Source organism: Centruroides sculpturatus, unplaced genomic scaffold (assembly GCF_000671375.1).
Source record: "Centruroides sculpturatus isolate CEXI.00-Female unplaced genomic scaffold, Cexi_2.0 scaffold143, whole genome shotgun sequence".
Taxonomy (NCBI): Eukaryota; Metazoa; Arthropoda; class Arachnida; order Scorpiones; family Buthidae; genus Centruroides; species Centruroides sculpturatus.
Window position 1 is genome coordinate 591,746 of NW_019384447.1, and position 22,847 is coordinate 614,592.

Consider the following 22,847-nt stretch of genomic DNA (forward strand, 5'->3'; position numbering starts at 1 on the left):
ACTAATTATTATAAATTATTCTTACGATAATTTATTATGTCATATGACTATTGCTCTATTTAATAACAGGTAAATAGTGTTACATCTCTACCTGTATATTTATTATACATCAAATGAAATATCCCATAAGAAATTCATTTTTAATGAAATATTTTAGTAAGATTCCCCCCTTTTTCAATAAATAAAAGGAACTTAAGGACTTTCATTCATAATAATTGGTATATGAAAAACAGCCAAATGTTATGCAGATTTGTATTACTATACAAATCTGCATACGGCATACATATTTGATATTTATTTATCTTTCGAAAATATTAACTAGACTTTATTATATCTATGAAAAAATTAAGTAGAATAGCCCTTCTGACGATTATTTTTAACAAAAAGAGTACTTTGAATTTCTCTATCAAATAAAGGCTGCACCGGACGAACTAAGTTGTTAAAAAATTTCGGTTGTTTTTCACCTTCTTTATATCTTTTAACCGTTATAAACTTTTTAAGCTAGAAAACAATAAAATTATTTTAAAATAAATCTTTATTAATTAAAGTTTATAAAAATAAAAGATACTTTTACCTGATATTTGCTAATAGGAATGGTATAATATGGGATAATCCATGTATGAGTTCCATCGTAGCATTCAGGTATTAAAGCAGATCCTTTATATTTCACATAGTGGTCGGTGTCATTAGGTAAAAGTTCTTTTATTTTTAATGACGTTAATTTAGTAGAATCATCCGGGTTTTTTATTTTTTCAAGAGAGTCGACGATAGGTTGCAGATTTTCATTATCTGATTTTGCAAGCTATAAAATAATAAAATATTCAAAATAATCCAAAATAAATTATTAATTAAAGTAAAAAAAAAATATGTTATACAGGAGAAAATATTACCTTTACTAATATACTTAATGCTAATATTGCATCTGGCGCGTTGGTAAATTGTTCGTATTTAGTATTGAGATGAATGAAAACAATCTAAAATCAAAATGAAAGTTATAGTGTTAATAACAAAATTTAGTAACAACATTGATCGTACTATAAGTTATATATCTATATTACAAAATTTCAAAACTCTTATTTATTAATTAACACAGAATGCTTGACTTGAAAAACAAAATTTTTATTTTACTATTCAATAAAATTCAAACTTCAACGTATTCAAATAGAAGATTTAAAATAATAATAATAATAACTGTTGATATTCCTTAGAATTCATATCTATTCTCTCAATCCAGAGATTTTTCTCAATGAATAGATAATGTACCAAATTTAGTTTTCATATATTTTATAAATTATTAAAACGATCTGACTTTGCAAAGCATCGAACAATGAACATTATAAGAAATTAAAATGTACTATTCTATAATATTATCTTTTAAATCTATCAAAATATTCATTCCTTATAACTAGCGTCATATCTCTATCATTTCTGATGTAATGATTAAATTTCTATATATTATTTTCCTAATATTTTTATTGTTTTTAAATTTATAAGAAAGAAAAAATTCAATAATTTAACGAAAAATCAACTTGAGCATCATTATTTTCCACATAAAATTCTCTAGAATAATTCTTAAAACGTTACGTTTATTATATTAATAGTAATAAATGTAACGTTATAATACCTCGTAACAATATATTTTACTGTACATAATTTATTTGTATATGTGCTTATTTTTTCCTTGTGCAAACGGTGTACTTTAATTATTCTATTTTAATTTTATAACTGCCAATGTTATGCTTAAAAATATAGTTAAACTTTAAGAAAACAGAATACATTTCACAAGAAACCAAACATTATTATTTCTATAGTATTATATAATACAAATTCATACAAGAAACCCAATAGAAATATATAGAAATATATTCTATAATAAATATATAGAAATATTTTATAGATATACAATTAGCAAAATCAATTAACATAAATAAAGTCAAAGGTTTTTCATAGATATAACAGTTAAATAATTTAGAAATTCGAACTTCTTGAATTAGTTGTCTGCTGTTTTTTGAATGTTTTAAAATAAACTTCCTTTTAGAATTGTTCATAGCAGTTTTTTGAGTGAATACTAAAAAAATTAATACATTGAATAAAATTTATTTGCATATAAAAAAGTTTAAAAAATTAGTGAATGTTCGAGTTATTTCAATTGCTAGTGTATCAATGCTACTAAATACAAAAGAAAATTCAAAAATAAAAAAATAACGAAATAATTTATTACATTTAAATATAGCGGAAAAAAACTGTAAAATTCAGTATGATTTATATAATTTTTATATTTTTAACTAAGTTATCACGAAATAGATTTTATATATGTAAAAAATTTATTGCAGTAAATGAATCGCAATCGCCTTCATTCAACAATAATTTATAAACAGCAATTTAGTTATGTGGATTTTGTTTGTGACTTAAAAAAATAAGTTTGCTTTTATGGCGCCATTCATTAAAATATATATATATATATATATATATTATATATGAATTGTTTTAGACATCCATTTTTTCAGTTGTTGTTGGCAAGACAATGGAATATTAAAAAGTTCATTTANCTTTCCTCTTCGACAGATCCCCTAATTATCTTCCTACTCTTATGTTCATTTATTTATAACTAAAACAGAATTTTTTAAATATTATTTCTTTGGCAAATGTTATTAGAGAATAATTAGTCCACTTTTGAATGTACAATATAAGTACAAGCCCTTCAATTTAAAATGCTTTATTTCAATTTATCCTGTTTTTCTTATCTTTTCCTCGTGATTTTTCTGTACGTTTATATTTTTTTCATTTCTTTTCTTAAAATTACTTATATTAAGCGTATTAATTATATTTTCAATTGAGATTTCTGGACCTTATAAAGAATCTTTGTATTATGTAGCAAATTTTGAAGTTTTCGCAGTTATTAATTTATTTCGTAAATTATTTTAATATTACATCAAGAAGTATCATCAAAATTGATCTATTCTCTATTATCGCTAACTATTATCGCTGTCTTTCAATTTGCTTAACTACTTTAGTCATTGTAATTTATGAATTTTATAACTCCTCAGTTATAATAGCAGTTTTATATACAGTAGTCTACTATATTTTGGACAATGTGGCTATAAGACGATCAGCTTGAATTCTTGCTCATTATTAGAACGTCATTCACAGCAAAATCTGCCAGCATAGGTGAAGGATGATTCTCCTAGTCGAACTATTCATGAATAATCATGATTCACGAGGATTCAGATTGATTTTAATCTGCATTTTTATCGAGTAAAATGATTCACCAACATTCAACCGACATTATATTTAGTTTATTCTTTTAGTGTGTATATTAATACAATTATTTCATAAATAGATAATTTATAAACATATTTAAATTTTATACGAAGTTCAATAAATTTGTTTTCCTTCCAGTAAATGGTTAAGTAATTGATTCATTTTAATAATTTTAAATGTTAATAAAATTTCGAAAAAGAATTAAAAAAATCTTACCTCCATATTAAAGTATTTACTGTTAATTGTATGAGCAGATCCCTTACTAGGATTTTTGCCGAAAAAAATTAAAATTTTAGCAAGGCCATACATTTCTTCAATACCTTTTCCACTTATAGTAACGTTTGATGACGTCGGAATAGTTATCACCACTAAAATATTTATTTCAGATTTTTAATATTATGGGAAGCAGAATTGATATATTAAAATCAGTATTATCTTTATCAGTCAAAACTAATCAATTCTTCAAGTTAAAAAGTAATTTATATGTTACCTGAATAACCATAATTTGATATTGTTAAATTCTCCAGATCTTTATCATAATTTTGAAATTGTAAAGATCCCATTTTAGGGTTGATTGTAAGCATTTCAGTATCAATATTAATCGGCGATTGGTTCTTTCCCATGCAGAATTTATATAAACATGGCCATGTCGTCGGATCTGTATAAACTGAAATTGAAAAAATTTACATGTAATTTAATGAGTAATTTAAATAGTAAACAATGGAAAAAATCAAGAATATTTTAAAATTAAGCTTTGTATCTATTTAATTTATAAAAATATTTATATACAATAACGTACTGCTGTGATACATGAAGTGTTATGACTACAGAACTTGATGTAAAGAATAAAATTATATAATTCATCATAAATATAATTCAATTTGCAAATGTTTAAATATGTACTATACTTTCCGCAAATTAAGCTATTATCTTTTAACTATTGATAAGTAATATTTGTTAGTTAATAAGAATAATAATCAATCAAAGTACTGTACAGTCGACCCCCCTATAACACGGTAGATACGTTCCGGTTTTTATGAATCCATTTTCTACGAGTCCAGCCAATCACAGCCCGGAACGTATGCAGTTTACAGACTACGGCTGTTTGAAAGGTTTCTTCCATAAAATTAATCGATTCTAGNAATTTAAAAATAAAAAAACTGAATATGAAAATATATAATCATTACATTCAGTATGCAATTTCAAAAAATTAAATGCAATAATTAAATAAGAGCAATATGCATATTATATTAAATTACTGTATCTTAAATTCTGAATTTATTAATTCTGTAATCTACAAATTTCTTTTTATGTAGAAAATCAAAATTAAAATTATCGTTTTAGGAACGACAGTGTGATCAGTATTCGCCATTGTAGTGGGAGATTCTGTCAACGTCTGAATTATTTTCGAATTAGTTCTGATGGGATATTGTTCTGTATTCCGCACTCTAAGCTGGCGAATCCTTGTGAATCAAGTCTGCTCATTATGAGCAAAATTAGGGTCACAGTTTAACTTTGACTTATTGATTCTCTCGTTAACAAATCCATTTCAACTTCAGTCATTTTTGGAAACTTGGCACTGATTAAACACTAGCTATAATTTCAATCCGTTTATTTAAAACTAATTCTTTAATTTAAAAATGTAAAATTTAACATATTAATCTAGTTAAAAGTATATGAATGAATAAATAAATCCTAAAAAATTAAAAATAAAAATTTGCATAATATATATTCGTGTAAGTTGACAAAACAATATAAAGTTATAAAATATATATACTCACTAACAATAAGAAGTTGACATAACAAAATACTAACAGCAATTTTGAAACTGAGCATGATTTTTGGCTTCTAACAGTTACTGCTATTTGTATAAAGCATTTGTTCTAGTGAGAAAAAGAATTTATATTCTCTGCTAAGTAATTAAAAGAAAAAACTTGTTGAACTACTCCTGTAATTATTTAATCGTTAAACTCAAAAAATGTTCAAGTGTTTTAAATTTCTCTTTATTTAAAATATTTCAATTCTTTTGAAATAAATTAGGTTTTAATTTAAAGTTTTTAACAGTTTTGAATCAATCAAAAAAATGTTGAAAGAGCATTACGAATATTAGGCTATAGTTGTCCTGTTTAACGAAAAGAAAATACAGTATTTCAAAATTTATAATTAATTTTAGTTAAAAAAAAATAGTATAAACAAGATAAATTTTGGAAAATNTACACGGAAAAAATACACATTTTTCAAGTGAAAGGTTCCAAATACAAATACATTAAAAATAATATTTAGATGGTACTTTAACAAATTTAGAGGACTAGTCTAATCTCTCTAGTCCCTACCCGGCACGCCACTGGTTTAGCGTATACCTGCATTGAGGCTGTAGTCGTGCCAGGGCGTACCAGGATGCCCGCCTGGTAATGTTTCTTTAAACTATATACAGTATGTTGGCCAAAAAAACTGAGAAAATTACTTCTTGAACAGTTTTTTGTGCTGATTATATATATAAAGGTCGTTTATTTTTCTCCCTAGTCATCGCAAAATTTGTGGAGCGATGACTATAATATTATTATAGCACTCCTTTTAAATTATATATCACTCGCTCCCCATATTCCGAATATAGAAAGTTTCATAGAGAGTCCCAGTGGGAATGTATAGGTGTGCAATTTGAAAATCGCAGCCCAATAAACGCTTTCGTTGAAATCCAAGCAGGTTACATTAAGTTACATTTAAATTTGTAGTTTTACACGTAGGGGAAGGTAGGGCAAGATGAGAGAACGTTAAGGTTTGAAAAGTCATAAGATGGCAACCACTTTGATGAGAACAATAATTTTTTTATTCTCAGCAACTACAACATGTGGTAATATATAATACAAAATTTAATTTTTGAAAAACGTTTTTTAAAACAAGAAAATTTAATATTTTAAAATTACAGTATAGTAAGTGCACCATCTTGCCCACCCATGGGGTAAGATGGGGATATTATTTTTATATACAAGAAGGACAAATAAAAATGGTTAAACTGTCGTTTTCTTCAATATTGACACAAGAACAGTGTGCCCATTTATCATAACGGCTACATTTAGCCCACCTCTCTGTAGATATAGAGTATAACCCTCCACAATAGAGGTATTCTGTGTCACTTGTCTTTTCTTTCTTGTTAGGCCTACTCTTGCTGAAAGGGCCTGTTTGTCGTCTCTCAGCAATAAAGTCTGCCTCCAAAAATACTTCTGGATTCATAGGCCATATTCATAGTCAACCTGGGGTTGGACGGTACCCCATCTTGTCTCCAACGTACACTTTTCATACTGACTGCAAACACAGGTAAACTTCATTTCAAAACTAAACAATTACAGTCTTAAAGGTTACTTCGAATACCATAATATCTTCATCTAAAAGGTAATGTAAAAGTTCACAATGATACTTGCTTTGTAGAAACTTTTTAGCAGGCATAAAATTAGATGAAGTATTGTTAAAATATGAAAAACATATCTTACTTCCAAACAAAGAGTGCGATTTGGACGTTCTCTCGCTCCATGATCCCTTTCAAGGTAGACATTTAGTTCCCCAAATAACAGCTAGATAAAAGAACATTAACCAGAAATAAACAGACATCCCCGTCTTACCCTATGACCCCATGTTGCACCACCTTTCCCTATATTGGTATTGTATTTCACTTAGAAAAATAATATTATTTAAGACTTAATGGCCTATGAGATCCATGTCGTGATTTAATATATTGCAAACGTGATGGTGTTTTCGATGGGTCATCTAATTTAAGTTTTGGATCTATATTCACTTGATTAAATTCATTATTCATAGATCAGTGAACAAAACTAACCCAACCATTAATCGTTAATGCATAAAACATATTAATCACTGGACATTTTGGATTTAATTGTATCGTATATATATACAAAAAAGGTGAGTAATTTATCTCCACGGTTGTATAATTTTTTAAACAGATCTTATAGCAGTCGTTGCATATCAGACCTGAAAGTGGATTAAATTCTTTTATAGTGTTTAATTCATAGGGATTATTAAACTTTTTATCCTCGTACCTTTTCTAAAATTGAATTCAATATTTATTATTCCTCACATAAAAGGGCAAAAATTGTTTAACAGCAATGTTAAACTTTTCCCGTTTCCCTTTTTCACCTCTCCTACTCGTCCAGAGATGAGCATGGATGAGCAGGGGGATGATGAATGACGTAACCAAACTACTTTTCTTGATTATAAAATTATTTTTTTATGTCTTACATTAAATTAACTCTACGTAAAATTTATATAGGCTATATTTAATTTGTTTAGAAATAAATATTTTAGCGAAAATTAATTTAAAACTGATAGTTTTGAATATGCATTTGATTATTCGTGTACTGTATCTTAATAATTTCGCTTGTGTTTTGCTTATGTTATGTTATGTTATGTTTGCTGTCTTTCTATTTAGAAATATGAGAAAAATAATAATTTTTATTCAATTTTTAATAAAAATTCATGTAAAAAAATGATATTCTCATTAAGTAATTTAGTTAAAAATGTAAAGAAAAAAAAATCATTTTCATTAACTATACCTTTTTTCAAGGTGTTTCAACAAAAAAACTAACTGAATTAAAGTAAATTTAAGTTATATCAACGAACAAATTTCGTATACTTTCAATATTTCAAGAGGTTAATCTGTAATTAATTACCATTTCCCACTTAATTGAAATTCAAAACAAAATTTAAACGGGTTACGTAAGAACGTAAAAATTGAAAATAAACCAGAATCCTTTACGAAATTTCAAATGAATTTTAAATTAATATGCAAATAATTAAAAGTAACGAAGAAAAGTTAAAAATTCAGAATTCCTCCGAAACATTGAAAAGATAATTACTTATATAATTTATTAATTAAGTAGGAAAATGTTTAGACAAATTTATTAATAACCAGCATAATAATGAAATTTGCTTGCAAAGTTTTGATCACTTTTTAAAAATGAATTTTTCTTTAAAAATGATAAATTGAAAATATTGAAAATCATCTAAATAATTTCGAGTAAGAGATGTATTAAAATTCTTTCTAACGATTTATTACAAGAGGATAACATCAAATTAATGTAGAGAAGTAATTAATAAAACCTCGTTTCTATCGATCTGTTCAACGAACCGTTGAATAACAATTCGAAATTGAATATTCAAATTATCTTTCTTAATATTAATTATATTGATTATATGGAGAATATTTTAATTATTCACTTTTCATGTATTACGTATGCAAGCCCATCATGGGTGTCTGCAGAAGAGGCAAACAGGGCACTTGCCCTCCTCTGGGATTAAGTAAAAAATTTAACAAATTATAATAGTAAAAGTTATTGAGATGCATACTTACACCCTAGACTATGGAACGATTTGTCTATCTTAAAAAAATCCCCCAAAAATTATTCACTTATCATGCATTATATATATAGTTCCACCATAGACGTCTGCAGAGAGGCAAACGGGTGCACTTCTCCTCCTCTGAGATTGAGTAAAAAATTCCATAAATTATAATCGTAAAAGTGATTGAGATGTATACTTACAACCTAGATTATAGGACCTTTGTCTGTCTTAAAAATACTCCCCAAAATTAAAACTTTACTGATGTAATTATTTGTCATCAAGCTTTGCCCCTGTAAAATTTTCTGCTGACAACCATGAGGCCCATTAATACTTCAATATAAAAATCTATCAAGTAAACTAATAAAAAAAGAGCAATTCCAATGAAAAAATGCGAGCAGAAAATAGTAAATTTTCAATAATAAATAGTACATTTTTAATTATTAAATAATTTAAAAAAAAATATATATATCTTTTTAAAGTTAAATGCTCGAGAAAGCACAAATTGTCCATAGTTTAGCTGAGTAAATTCTTACTTTATGAGGGATTTAAAAATAAAAATTCAGTTTTTTTTACAATCTCAAACTGTACATTTATTTATTTTATAATAATTTTTTACAAGTTTTAGTTTTTTTATCGATAATTTTAGCTAAATTTTACCCAAATTGGTCATAGTTTATAGAAAGAGCGCATAAAAAATGCACTCTTAAAGATGAATTTCGAGTGTTTTTACACTTAAAACTATAAAATTTTTTTGAATTTTTGATTTTTTTATGTGATTTACTTTAGAAAAACACTGATTTATATTTCTAATTACTGAAAATTTAAGCAAATTTGCCTCTTCAACTTCCCTAAACTTTAACGAGGGAAATCGTAACTATAAAATTTTTTTCAAAATAAATTTTGAGTGTTTTTTTATTTTTTAATTGTTTACATGATTTAANCGTTTCCAGACTAATTAGAGAATTTTTACGTCAAGTCAAACGAACTATTTTCAACGTTTCTGTAACGTTTACAATCGTTCTATAATCGAACCAATATTCGAATTTTATGTTCGAATTAAATTCGAACAAAACATTCGAAATAAAAAGCCACTTTCAATCACTTTCAAGCCCATATCTCCCGCACCCTTATAGCTATCGAGACGCAACCACCCCTATGCACGAATGGAGACTTGGGGCTACTATCATATACAAACACCATTCACGTGCGATGTGTAGTTTTGGCGAAAAAGTGAAATATAGGGACATACACGTCCATTTATATATATAGATATAGATATAGATATGCATATAATATCACGCATTAAATAAAGAAATAGCTTAAAAGTTCAGTTAAAAAATATCAAGTAAGATAGGTTGTTGGTTTGAATTCAGTAATAATTGATGGATAGATTACAAAAACAGAGAAATGTGGCTCAGTTGAGTCAACCAGGACAGAAAAGATAAATAAGAACTTTATGAAGAGAAAATTTCACATATTATCCACTCGTATTATATGTATTAGCTTAAATATGACATGTTTCAGCTTTGTTCATTGCGAAAAGTCGTGAACTGCAATGGGTCGAAACTTTGAAACATATACAGGGTGGGGCAGAAAGGACGAACGTTTTTGAAATGGGCAGAACTCACCACCAGTTAGAGTGGCAGATTTGTGGTAGGTAGCGTGAAAGTAGTGAGGTCTTAGCATTGTCTTTTAAGTTGAAGGCATGGAGCCGTGGACGATAGAACACCGTGTGTTTGCGTACGACTGAGGAAACAGTCGTACGCAAAGGGGATCGTTCAGTCATACACATCTGATGGGAATACGTTTCCGCATTCTTGCGTACGATGGAAACGTATTCCTATCAGACGTGTGTGGTTTCAACAGGATGGGGCGACGGCCCACACAGCTAGAACATTAATTGACGTTATTCGTCGTCTCTTTCCTGGTCGTTTCATTTCCAGGTTCGAATTGGCCTCCTCGATCGCCTGACCTATCTATGTGCAATTATTTCTTGTAGGGACATCTCAAGGCACGTGTATATGAGCGTAAGCCCGTTATTTGCAAGAACTGAAGGTTCTTGCAAAGAACCTTCGCTTGGAAATCGCCTACTTGAAATGACGGTAAATGTTGTCCCCGCAATATTCGCGTGGAAGTCGCCAAAATCGCCTCCAGAAATGCATCACTGATAACAGACACCAAATAGGACATGTTTTCTACAATTGGTTCTGTAAAATGCTATTTCAATACGAACTCACTTCTTCCAACAAATATCTTTTGTAGTAACAATTACAGATGTTGTGATTTTTTAAAAAACGTCCTTCCGTCCTTTTTTGCCCTACCCTGTACATTACATTAAATATAACGGTAATTTTATTTTAATTTTAAAACAAGTTCACAGCGGAGTCAATTCTTATCTCGAAAAATTAATCCAGCTGTATTAATTTTTCAAAACTAAGAGAATCGAAACAATTTTTTCGATTATTTCACGAATTACATTACATTTATTTTTAATAGTAATATTATCCGCCGAATGGCCTGTAAAGTGTCTCAACAACGTACATAATTTTACACATATTAATCGACTTTTCAAAGTTCATATAGGCTATAATCGTAACGAGCAAATTTGAAACTCTTTTGTGCCTTCAGGAAAAAATGATTTCAGATAAACCTCAACTTTAATTACATTTTTGAGTCGTTGTTATATGCGAGAAATACTCTATATCAGAAATAATCAGCATTATATTCTCTTTAATTTCTATGAGACGTTTTATTTTTAAACGAAATAATTGTAAGAGCAGAAATAAACAACATTTATACTCAATTCTATTCTTGATGACTTTAAACATTGATCATTTTTATCTTGAATGTAGAACCTCATCAACGACATTTTTTTTAAAATTAATAAAAATTAATTTTTAAAACAAAACAGTTATTAAAATAAGTTATTGAGATATTTTTGTATGTACGAGACAATATTAATACAATTATGCAACTATACAATAGCGTTTTTCATATCTATTTTATGAGTTTAAAGTATGTTGTTCTCCTAGTGCACATACATTTATGAGAACTATTCAAAAAGAGAATTATCGTATATCGGGGCCAACATTACCATCATTTCAAGTAGGAAAAATTATAAAACAGTTTTGAACCTAAAAAAATCATTTATTCTTCAATAGATTATAATATATGCCATAGTAACATGAAATTCACACTTATAAAATAGTTTTTAACACAGTTCAGTAATACAATATCTAATATAATTCATGTATTTTTGTGAAATAAGTATACAATAATATAACAAAGCTAATGACGTAAGATTCCAATATATATATATACTAGCTGTAAGGACCCGCTTCGCTGGGTTATTATTTGTTCGTACATTTGTATGTAATATAGTTTATATATATATATAAAAGACTGTTTTTCTAAGTAATCTAGAATCTAGCTGCAAGGACACGCTTCACCGGGTTTTTAAAAAGTAACGATAGTGAAGATTAAGATAATTACATTATAGCCAATCTTACCCGTTTTCACATAATGCAAGAATTAGGTCCCCCGTTTCCAGACTAATTAGAGACCTGGTCCCGATTCTATCTCTGAACGTCTCCTGTTCACGTCAAGTCAAACGAACTATTTTCAACGTTTCTGGAGCGTTTACAATCGTTCTATAATCGAACCAATATTCGANCGAGCAAATTTGAAACTCTTTTGTGCCTTCAGGAAAAAATGATTTCAGATAAACCTCAACTTTAATTACATTTTTGAGTCGTTGTTATATGCGAGAAATACTCTATATCAGAAATAATCAGCATTATATTCTCTTTAATTTCTATGAGACGTTTTATTTTTAAACGAAATAATTGTAAGAGCAGAAATAAACAACATTTATACTCAGTTCTATATGATAATTGACCACGGCTTATAAAATATACATTATTTAAAAATTTTTTTCGTGTTAGCAAAATAAATTTCAAATATAAAAAGTTTATATACGAGATTTAAATTATTTTAAAGCTTTTATTAATTCTATCATTTGAATAATTTCTACAAACGTTTTAAATATAGATTCGATAATTTATTACAAGATTACTAAAATTAGTATTATTTTTTCGCATTAGCTTAAAATATCTAAGAATTCCGAACAAATAATTTCTGTCATTCGAGAAAAAAATTTTTTAATAAATATTATTTATATATCACAGTTCTAATCTCTATTTCGTTTCATATAATAAAGTTCTTACATATTACTTTTTACTTTAAAACTTGTGAGGTTATTGCCATTAATTAACGCTAAACGTTCTCCGGGAACAATATAGGACAGCATTGTTTTCGTTTCAAAAACGAAAAAAAAAAATCTTCTCTACGACAGGGTATTAAAATGTCATTTAAATATGTTCCTCTAAAAAAAAAAATAAAATTATCTCTGAAAGAAAGTAGATATTTTTATCGTTTTTTTATGAATAATATATAAAAATATTAACTAATATTGGGTGTTATTTATGCACATATTAGTCTATTTTAGATACTAACGTGAGTTACAGAAATTATTATGTAACATATTTAATAATAATGTGAAATATATAATGTAATTTAAAAATAATATCTTTAGAATGTATTTCTGTCACGTCTTATATATTTAAAAACAGTGAATAAAAATTCTCGGGAAATATAAGATTTCAAGTTTAGGAAAGTATACTTATATTTTTAGAATGATTTCTTGAAAGAGAATGAGAGAGTTACGACCTCCAATAAAGGAAAATTTAATTTGACTTTTGTGATTTATTGATGAGGAACGAAAAAATTCGAGGAAAACTTTTAAGAAATGTTTTACTACAGCCTAGATACATTATATAAGGTTCATACGATAATTACTCTGCTCTATTAATATATTATTATTCCTATCTGAATATATTACTAAAGTATTTTTAAAAACTTCTTCCTTTATTGATTTTACACCTAAACTTATATAAAATTTTAAACCTCAAAATATTTTTCATATCATAGAATTTAATTAATTTTTTAAAGTTTTCTATAATAAAAATAAATTGTAAATAAAATAAAAAAATAATTTCTATTCATTATTTATTTATAATTATAAAATTAATATAAAAGCTGTTTTTCTTTTTTTATATATCGTAAATGAATAATTAGTTATTGAAATCAAGCTCAAAGTGGGCTCCGCGAATCATTTGAAACTTTTTTAAAGTTAATGAATCAAATGAGTTATTTGTTTATTTTATAACTATTTTTAATTTATATGTATTTATATAAGCACATTCAGATGAAATAAAACCTTAAGGTTCAGGGTTTCAAGCAAATCATTTGTATTTGGATTTAATTTGACCTTTTGAGGGTAAAAATTGCATAAAAACTGTATAAAGATTTAATAAATTTTAAAATAAATTTATTACCAATTTTCCTTTAATAAGTAATATACAGTATTTTAGTGTGTCGAAAATGCATTTTACAGAATTCTTTCTTCTTTAGTTAATATGAATTAAATACATGTTATGTAACTAAAATTCTTGTTTATGTACAATACTTTATTAGATGTTAAAGTTTTATTAAATACAGGTAACCCCCGTATAACACGGTAGTTACGTTCCAAAAAATTGCCGTGTTATGCGAATCCGTGTTATACGAAACAAAGAACTAATACGAAAAGGAGGGTTAGGTTCCAAAAATTAAAAAACATGCTAGTATATTTTCATAATTAAGATAAATATCTTCATTAAAATTTTTTTAAGTGATACATATTAATATAAATTAAACAATGTTTTCTTCGTCATCACTAAAAACACTATTAATTAACCGAGAGCGTTTTCTTTTTGGCAAGTTATCCTTATCCTCTGAGCATTTTTCTGCATTATCTTCAGATCCATGCTTTACCTTTTGCAAAATGTATGTAATTTTAGATTGCTTGCTTCTAGTTAAAAGGTCTTTATAAATTTCCTTATATGGTGCTAAGCACTTATGAAGAATAAAGCAAGTATGGAATAAGGGAAAAACATTCGGCAACATCAGAAGCAGAAGCGTCGCGATCTGGCAACATTGAAACAAGTTTCGAGAAGGACCACGTGTATCGACAGAAGGCGAGAAGAGAAAATTTACATACTTAAGTACTAATAGTTCACGAAAATAATAATTTTCGTGAACTATTATTACTTAAGTATGTAAAAATTTATTACATTTCCTGTTGTACGAGGGTTTTACCCAATTCTCGAACCGTGTCAGAGTGAATCCGTGCTATAAAAGTACCGTGTTATACGGGGGATGGTACCAATTCTCGAACCGTGTTAGAGCGAATCCGTGCTATAGAAGTGCCGAGTTATACGGGGGTTACCTGTACAGATGGAGAGAATCTAAATTATACATAATTTTTTAAGTCCCTTCCTTCGATTACTTCTCAATATCAATATTTTATATGTGTATTTAATTGAATATATTTTTTTCATTCTTTTAAAGGGAAGTTTTTAATTCTTTTGAAAGCCAAGTAGCCTAAAAAGCAAGATCGATCGTTAAAATATTGTATTCCGAAACATTGAAAGTAAAACAAATGGTGATTCCTTTTTTAAACAGATTGCATGATTTCTTCAACATGATTTTTTGAACAGATTTCTTCAATCTAATTGAATGGCTTTCAAAAGAATTAAAAACTTCCCTTTAAAGTAGCCTAAAAATCTTCCAAGTAGCCTAAAAAGGAAGATCGATCGTTAAAATATTGTATTCCGGAACATTGAAAGTAAATAAATGGTGATTCCTGTTTCAGTTTTATTTTAAACGAAATTCTAAAATTAAATATAGTGTATTTATTTTTTTAATTTTCTAAAAGCATATAATTATAAGTGTATGATTTTAGAAAATTAAAAAATAAATAAATAAAGTGAATCCTACCATCATTTTATTTTACTAACCAAATATAGGCTTATATATTTATATACATGGCAACTTTTTCCAAATTATTTTGCTTGAAACTGTCAAGTTAGAAATATTAAAAGCAAACTTTATATAACTCAAAAGACAATCGACAATATTTCTTTTTTTTCAATTAAAAAAGTAGACTATTCGATAAAATTTAACTATTTTTTTTTTTTACTTTATGTAACTTTATTTTTTAATATTTCTATCTTTAGCACGTTTAAAAACATAATTTTAATTGTTCTTATTACATATATTTTTTACAATTATTTTTTTAAAACAAACTTAGCAGATATTTATCAGCTCAATTTGTTTAATTTGTTGATATCTATTAAGATCTGTTATGAGTATTAATTAAAAATTTTGTAGTTTATATCATTATTTTTGAGCTCACTTATTAGACGCTATTATACAACTCATTAAAAATTATTTATTCAGATTTAAATATTTTCTTGTTAGGCTAGTCAATTGATAAATTCAAAGTTTTAAAGTTCTTTAAAACTTTGAATTTAAAAGTCTCACTCTTTAAAATTTAATGCAATAATTAGTTCGGAGTAGCCAAGTTCGATAAAAACGGCGGGGATAAATACACACTTCAAAACGNTATAGGCTTATATATTTATATACATGGCAACTTTTTCCAAATTATTTTGCTTGAAACTGTCAAGTTAGAAATATTAAAAGCAAACTTTATATAACTCAAAAGACAATCGACAATATTTCTTTTTTTTCAGTTAAAAAAGTAGACTATTCGATGAATTTTAACTATTTTTTTTACTTTATGTAACTTTATTTTTTAATATTTCTATCTTTAGCACGTTTAAAAACATAATTTTAATTGTTCTTATTACATATATTTTTTACAATTATTTTTTTAAAACAAACTTAGCAGATATTTATCAGCTCAATTTGTTTAATTTGTTGATATCTATTAAGATCTGTTATGAGTATTAATTAAAAATTTTGTAGTTTATATCATTATTTTTGAGCTCACTTATTAGACGCTATTATACAACTCATTAAAAATTATTTATTCAGATTTAAATATTTTCTTGTTAGGCTAGTCAATTGATAAATTCAAAGTTTTAAAGTTCTTTAAAACTTTGAATTTAAAAGTCTCACTCTTTAAAATTTAATGCAATAATTAGTTCGGAGTAGCCAAGTTCGATAAAAACGGCGGGGATAAATACACACTTCAAAACGGACAGGAGAACTCTCTCTTGACCTTTCTTCCCTCTCTATTTTTATTTGGGGTTATTTCTCCAGCTATTCTATTCTAATGACCATTTTGGTAAGGTTATGCAGCAAGCTGGTGGTTAGTTCAATCCCCGAATTTTTCTGAACTTCCTTCGATGAGTAATTTTATCGGAATGTGTCACCCATAAAAGAAGTGTTTTATCGGTGGAAAATCTAGAGAATTTCTTCCCTTGAATTTATTAATTTGGCCTTAAATATTATTTTCTTTTTCTTGAACAGAAACTAAATAATTTGGATCGTCGAAATTACAAAAATATTAGCCCGGTTCTCACAGTAATATTTTCTGAAGAAAAAGATCAAACTTAAACCTACGGCATTTTCAGCGTTGAAAGCAACGAAAACACGATTTCCATTGCATAAGCAAACGTGTTACAGCCAAAATTGGCCACAACTGTTGAGTGCTATTCTTAACAGTTGCGATAATCATTACCTTGCCGAAACGTGCACTTCTTGTAATGAATGTGTACACTTCTTGTAAGAATGCACGACGAGAACCACTTACTCCACTATTTCACAAGCTCTCAAGAGAATGCTCACTCGATTCGAGGCAACTAAACATCTGCGAGTTCAACCCGGCGACAGTGCAACCTATCACTTCCCAAGTAGTTAAAGATGACATAAACAAGCTATTTTTGAACAGTGTATGAATAATGTTACAAACTCCGTAGTCCATGTCATGCAGCATACAGCAATTTCTATGAGATTTTACCGATAACAGAGTGATTAGTTTATACTAAATCAAACGATCGCCATAATCAAACTAGTAATAGCCCGATCACGGCGACCGATTGGTTTAGTATCAATGCATCAGGCTTTTGGGATGTTTACTATATGTAATTAGTTTAGTTATGGTTTTTCTATTTCCTTGTTCACCTCACTTTCTGTATCAAAATCCGTGTTGTTTTTGGTTGTGGGATTCCCAGGTCGTCTCCGTCCCAAGTGAGGGGCCGACGCTCCTTTACTTCGGTGATCAGAGGAGAACCGGTATTAGTAGTGCGATTGTTTGACTACAAACTTGCAACTTTTTAAAATTTTATTTAATATATGAATTTTTTGATTCATTATGAATCGTGTACATATTTTCATTTTTCGTCATCTGTCATAACTGTTAGAAACATTTTTATTAATTATAAATTAATCTGAAATTGCCTAACTTCAATAAATATCGAATCTTTAAACAGTTAGTATTAAATTCAATAAGCTTTATTAAGTATAAGATTTTATATACAATCTTGAAAATTCCATGTACAATTTTAACTGTTGAAGTAATTATACTTCCGATTTAGACATATAACCACTGCAATGTGTGTTTTTGGTTAAAATTCAACGTGGAAATGGTTTCCTCCCGTTATTCTGTGATGAAATGTTTTACTAGTAGAACACCGGTCGAAATATTATAAGCTGTTTTGGCCGATTATAGTCGTTTAAACAACGGCGTAACACGTGTTAAACAGGAGAACACTGCTATATGTTTTGTTGTCACTTTTGCAGCAGTTACTGTCGTTGTTCTATGAACTTTAACCGAAGTGGAAGAACGAATCTCGAATGTTGTCCAAGTATCCATCCGTAAATTGGGATGGAAAGTCAAGTCCGGTTGATTAAGTCGGAGCCGGGTGAAAGGTTAATTCCGGGTAAAAGTGTCATAGTCGGGTGAAAGATCACTTCCGGGTGGCTGTGTCGCATTCGGTGGAAAGTCGAAATCCGTGCAAGAAGGCTCGGCAGAAAGAGTGTTACTTTTAGCAGAAGAAAAACAGCCTTTTCCACCAAAGCATTTTGCGCTTTACGACGGTTTCTTCGGACTCTTTTCTGTCCAGTCCCGTCTCATGTGACCGTGTCTCCACCGTCCATTTTGGAACTTCGGGATATCGCCGCTCCAGATAATGGACGAGAGACTAGGCTCTCTCGTCCGGAATTATGACGACCATATGTTTGACGTCGGGTGTATGGGACTCCTCCTCCGCATCTTTCGGAAGCATCCGTATTACAGGAGGCCAAGACGAGGAGCCATTCTCGGGCTCAGCATAGACCTGGCCAGAGGTGTGCCACTTCTTTAATTTTTTGAAGTTATATATTCTGCAAAGAAAAATGAGCGAATGTTATGAAAACAGAACTTGCATTAATTAAGAAATATTCCTATTTTCTTAATTTCATCTAAATTGTAAGTAAGAAATATATAAATAATTCATGTTCAAATGCAGTAAAGATTTATGATAGAAGATTGTAGAAAATGTTCGTTTTAATTATAATAAAAGTTTCAAAGTCAGAAATTAATATTATGATAAAATCTTTAATTATTAAATATAGTAATTTTAATCTTTCCAACGATTTTTAACGTTCGATATATAATTTAAAAAATCGGTCTATACAAATTACACAATCTTGTCGATTGCCATAACACAAAGTATTTGTGAAAATAGAGAAATTCTAATTAATTAAAGCGGCGCGAATTTCACATGGGATATAAACCATAGCGGGGAATAACAATTTAATGTATTTATTAATTCCCATTTTGCTTTAACAATTACAAATCTTTAACAATTCAATTGGATTTGGGCTTAATGAAAATTAACAATAAAAAGAGTGAAAAGTATCGCCCAAAATAAGCGGAAAACACCATTCGTCGTCTGTGAGACCAAAACGATCAATTGTTATCTAAATGGAGCTTTGTGAGAAAGTCATTGCCACTAATTGTGATATTCGGCTTAACAATGTTCAAAAATACCTAAATTTAGAAAGTTTGTGGTCTGAACTTACCGATAAAATCGCTGGAAATGATGCAAAACTCAGAAAATGCTTGAAATAAATCACTTTTAATCGCACGAACAGAAAATCAAACCGCTCGCAACAAATCGTCGGAGTTTTATTGTTGCATCGCCTCGAAATTTAATGTAAAACGTTTGGATTTTTCACTGGATCTGAAAAGACGGTTTTCGCGAATTAAAAAAATCCAATATTCTCGTGTTTCGTGTCTGTATAAACGCGAATAAAAATTTCGATTTTATAATGATCCTTCGAACCGAAAAAAAGAATAGACTCGAAGTATAGTAACCCCACTTTTATCTACCAATCTATTTATAAAATTGAACTTTCGTTAAATTAAAGTGTCCGAATTTTACAGATAAAAGCTTACACGTCATAAGGACTAGGAAGCGAGATACGTTCTGAAATATACGAAGGATAATGAGATCTATTGAGTGACTAAACACCCCTCTTGAGATGGATTCATTCTTCCATTTAAAACGAATTAGAAACTTCATTCTAGCCGTATTAAACCATGTGTTAGAAGAAAGAGAAGAGCCTATACGATTTCTAACTCAAGTTGTCTTCTGCTGCTGACAGATCTCGTTGAAACACGCATAATAGCTTACTACTGTTACTGATAAATTTTAAAATAAAATAATTACCTATTACAATGATATATAGGTCCGTTATATAAAATATTTCACTTTCGTAATATTTGGGGTAAAAAAAATAAGAAAAATGCGAATATTGTATTCTTAACCAGTGTCAGTAAATTCCAGTGGGGCGCAAAATAAAAACAATAAAGTGTCAATTGACATATTTACATTAAATAATTATCAAATAAGCCGACTAAGTAAATCATTTACTTAGTTGTTGTACATTGTAATGAATAAAAATTGACAATACGTGATCCGGAAATGCCGCCTCATCGCTTCACTGCAGGCACCGGCTCTGGTTGAACATACAGTTTATCGCTTTCAGAATAGATCCACATTAATCAGTATTCCCTGCATCACTAATTCTTTCTCTGTATAGCATAGGTGTTTTGTACAAATAAAACGCCAAATCTTCCATAGTGGCAAATTTTTGCACTAATTGGTTTTTATGGAAATGTCATCCACATGTCTTGAAATGCCACCATACCAGATTTGGTTGCACTGGGACTGCAAAATCTTTCTAGATAACATTGAATAGGTGTAATTTAATACGATCACTCAGTATTTATCTACACTAACATTATAAAGAGGTAATGTTTGTAAGTTTGTTTGCAGCAGGTAATCTCCGAAACTACTCATCCGATTTCAAAAATTCTTTCACCAATATTTAGAATGGAACCTCAGGGTGGACATAGGCTGTATATTATTCCGTTAAACATTCATATAAATTAAAATATATAATCTAGGTTAAGGCTTTTATGTCAACAGATGGCGCTACGAGTACGACGCCCTAAGTTTGCTTTTCTGTGAGGCATTATGCTTTTCAGTGCAAATGAACTAAAGCAGATCATCTACTATCTATCTATCTATATACTGTAAATAAAAATGTAATGTTCGTTTGTTCCTACCGATTCCTTTGAAATTTTGACACAACGCTGCATTCGAAAACGCACGTGTTTTTATATAATATACATGTCGAAATTCCCCCCCCCGGGGGAGATGGACAGGATTAAGGCTTACCGTAAAGTACTCTGCTTCTATTTATACTATTTTAGATGCGGTTTTTTGCGTTTTTGATTGCGTTTTAATAGGGTACGTCAACAGAATATACACTACAAAGGGATTTTTTGATATTCCCCCCGCGGGGAGAGAGACAGGATTAAGGCTTACCGTGAAGAACTTGGCTTCTATTATACTATTTAAGATGCGGTTTTTTGCGTTTTTGATTGCGTTTTAATAGGGTACGTCAAGAAAATGTACACTAAGGGATTTTTCGAAAAATTCCCCCCTTCCACGGGGGAAGTGTTATACAGTACATTTATAATAGATACATTTTGAGCCACAACAACGCGTGGCGGGGTAGTTTCACATAAAAAAGGACCTAATTGTTAGTGCCATCTGTTAACAAAAGTTAAAATTAAAAATTTCTCCAAAGCAGTTTATGAGAATCTGGTAACTTTACAGCTACTCTATTTATTCTAGGTCAAATAATTCAACTTCTAAAGTATATACAGTTCAGGGATGATTAATGAAAAGATAAAAGGCACTTGAAACTGGGAGACAAAGAGAAGTATTTATTCTACATTATCTACGGCATGAAGATAGGAGAACATGCGGTAGAATAGCCAGCGTTGCAAGTACAGGACGCACTCTGGTGATACAACTTGGAATAACAAAAATTAAATTAAAATTTTTCTTAAAAATTCCCAAGTGGGAAGTAGAAAGATTATACATTATTTATTCTCTAATATATCGAATCTAAACTCTTCCAATCCAAGTACTATTTTCTCAGTATCCCTTTCATGAAAATGGAAAATTTCGTGTGCCAATTATGAACTTCAATATCCTTAAATTAAAAGAAAAGAAAAGAAATGTTGTCAAACAGATCATTAATAGTAATTATTATTAATAAAGGCAAATAATTATTTGTTTGGCATACTGTTTAATGTTTTATTAACTTCAAACTGAAAATCTTAGTCTTGATTTCACAATGTGACAATTTACTGATTTGATCTAGAAGAGAGAGAGAGAGAGAGAGAGCCTACCAGTGGCCAAGTGGTTACGTTCCCTGAACACTGGGAGTCTGGCAGTGGCGCGCCGTGACATTTAATGATAGGGAAGCCGTGTTTCTGTAAAAAGCCGACTTCCAGGGGCACTCAGTCAGTGATGGACTAGGGTCCATTCGTATTCGTTTGTTCGATATGCCAGTAAAAACCGTAGACTTCTCTAAATGTATTTTTAATTAATAGATTATCTAACACACTTAATAAATAAGTAAGTTCAGTATAATTAACTTTGTTATATTAGATTTAATAGATTCTCTATGCCCTCTAAATGCCAACTCTCACTTCGATAACATCTAATAATTAAAATATAATATATCTATTAGCCGTAACTATCTCGTAATAAATAAGTAAGTTCAGTATAATTAACTTTGTTATATTAGATTTAATAGATTCTCTATGCCCTCTAAATGCCAATTCTCACTTCGATAACATCTAATAATAAAAATATAATATATCTATTAGCCGTAACTATCTTGTTATAATTTTCAATATTTATTTTATATTGTGTACTAATGTTAAATTCTATTCTATTTTGATTTCCAAATTGCTTCAATTTTACGAAAGATTCGATGCGAGATTTAGGATTTTCGTGTCTTTTGCCAGCTTTACT

General features: G+C 28.9%; 1 protein-coding gene across 1 annotated transcript; it reads right to left on the reverse strand.

Annotated features, from left to right (window-relative positions):
- Nucleotides 1-345: 345 nt before the first annotated feature.
- Nucleotides 346-6,492, reverse strand: LOC111620449 (carbonic anhydrase 2-like). Its single transcript, XM_023362372.1, has 6 exons — nucleotides 6,423-6,492; nucleotides 3,752-3,928; nucleotides 3,478-3,629; nucleotides 891-974; nucleotides 575-802; nucleotides 346-501 (listed from the first exon to the last, which is right to left on the reverse strand). Exons 1-6 carry the CDS (start codon nucleotides 6,490-6,492, stop codon nucleotides 346-348), a joined length of 867 nt encoding a protein of 288 aa, XP_023218140.1.
- Nucleotides 6,493-22,847: the final 16,355 nt, after the last annotated feature.

What these genes read in the sequence shown, in the direction of transcription:
- LOC111620449 (XM_023362372.1), bottom strand. Translation starts at nt 6,492, where the DNA reads ATGAATCCAGAAGTATTTTTGGAGGCAGACTTTATTGCTGAGAGACGA. An exon ending in ATCAAATTATGGTTATTCAG is followed by an intron (nt 3,630 to 3,751) that starts GTAACATATAAA and finishes TAAATATTTTAG; the next exon opens with TGGTGATAACTATTCCGACG. An exon ending in CATTAAGTATATTAGTAAAG is followed by an intron (nt 803 to 890) that starts GTAATATTTTCT and finishes ATTATTTTATAG; the next exon opens with CTTGCAAAATCAGATAATGA.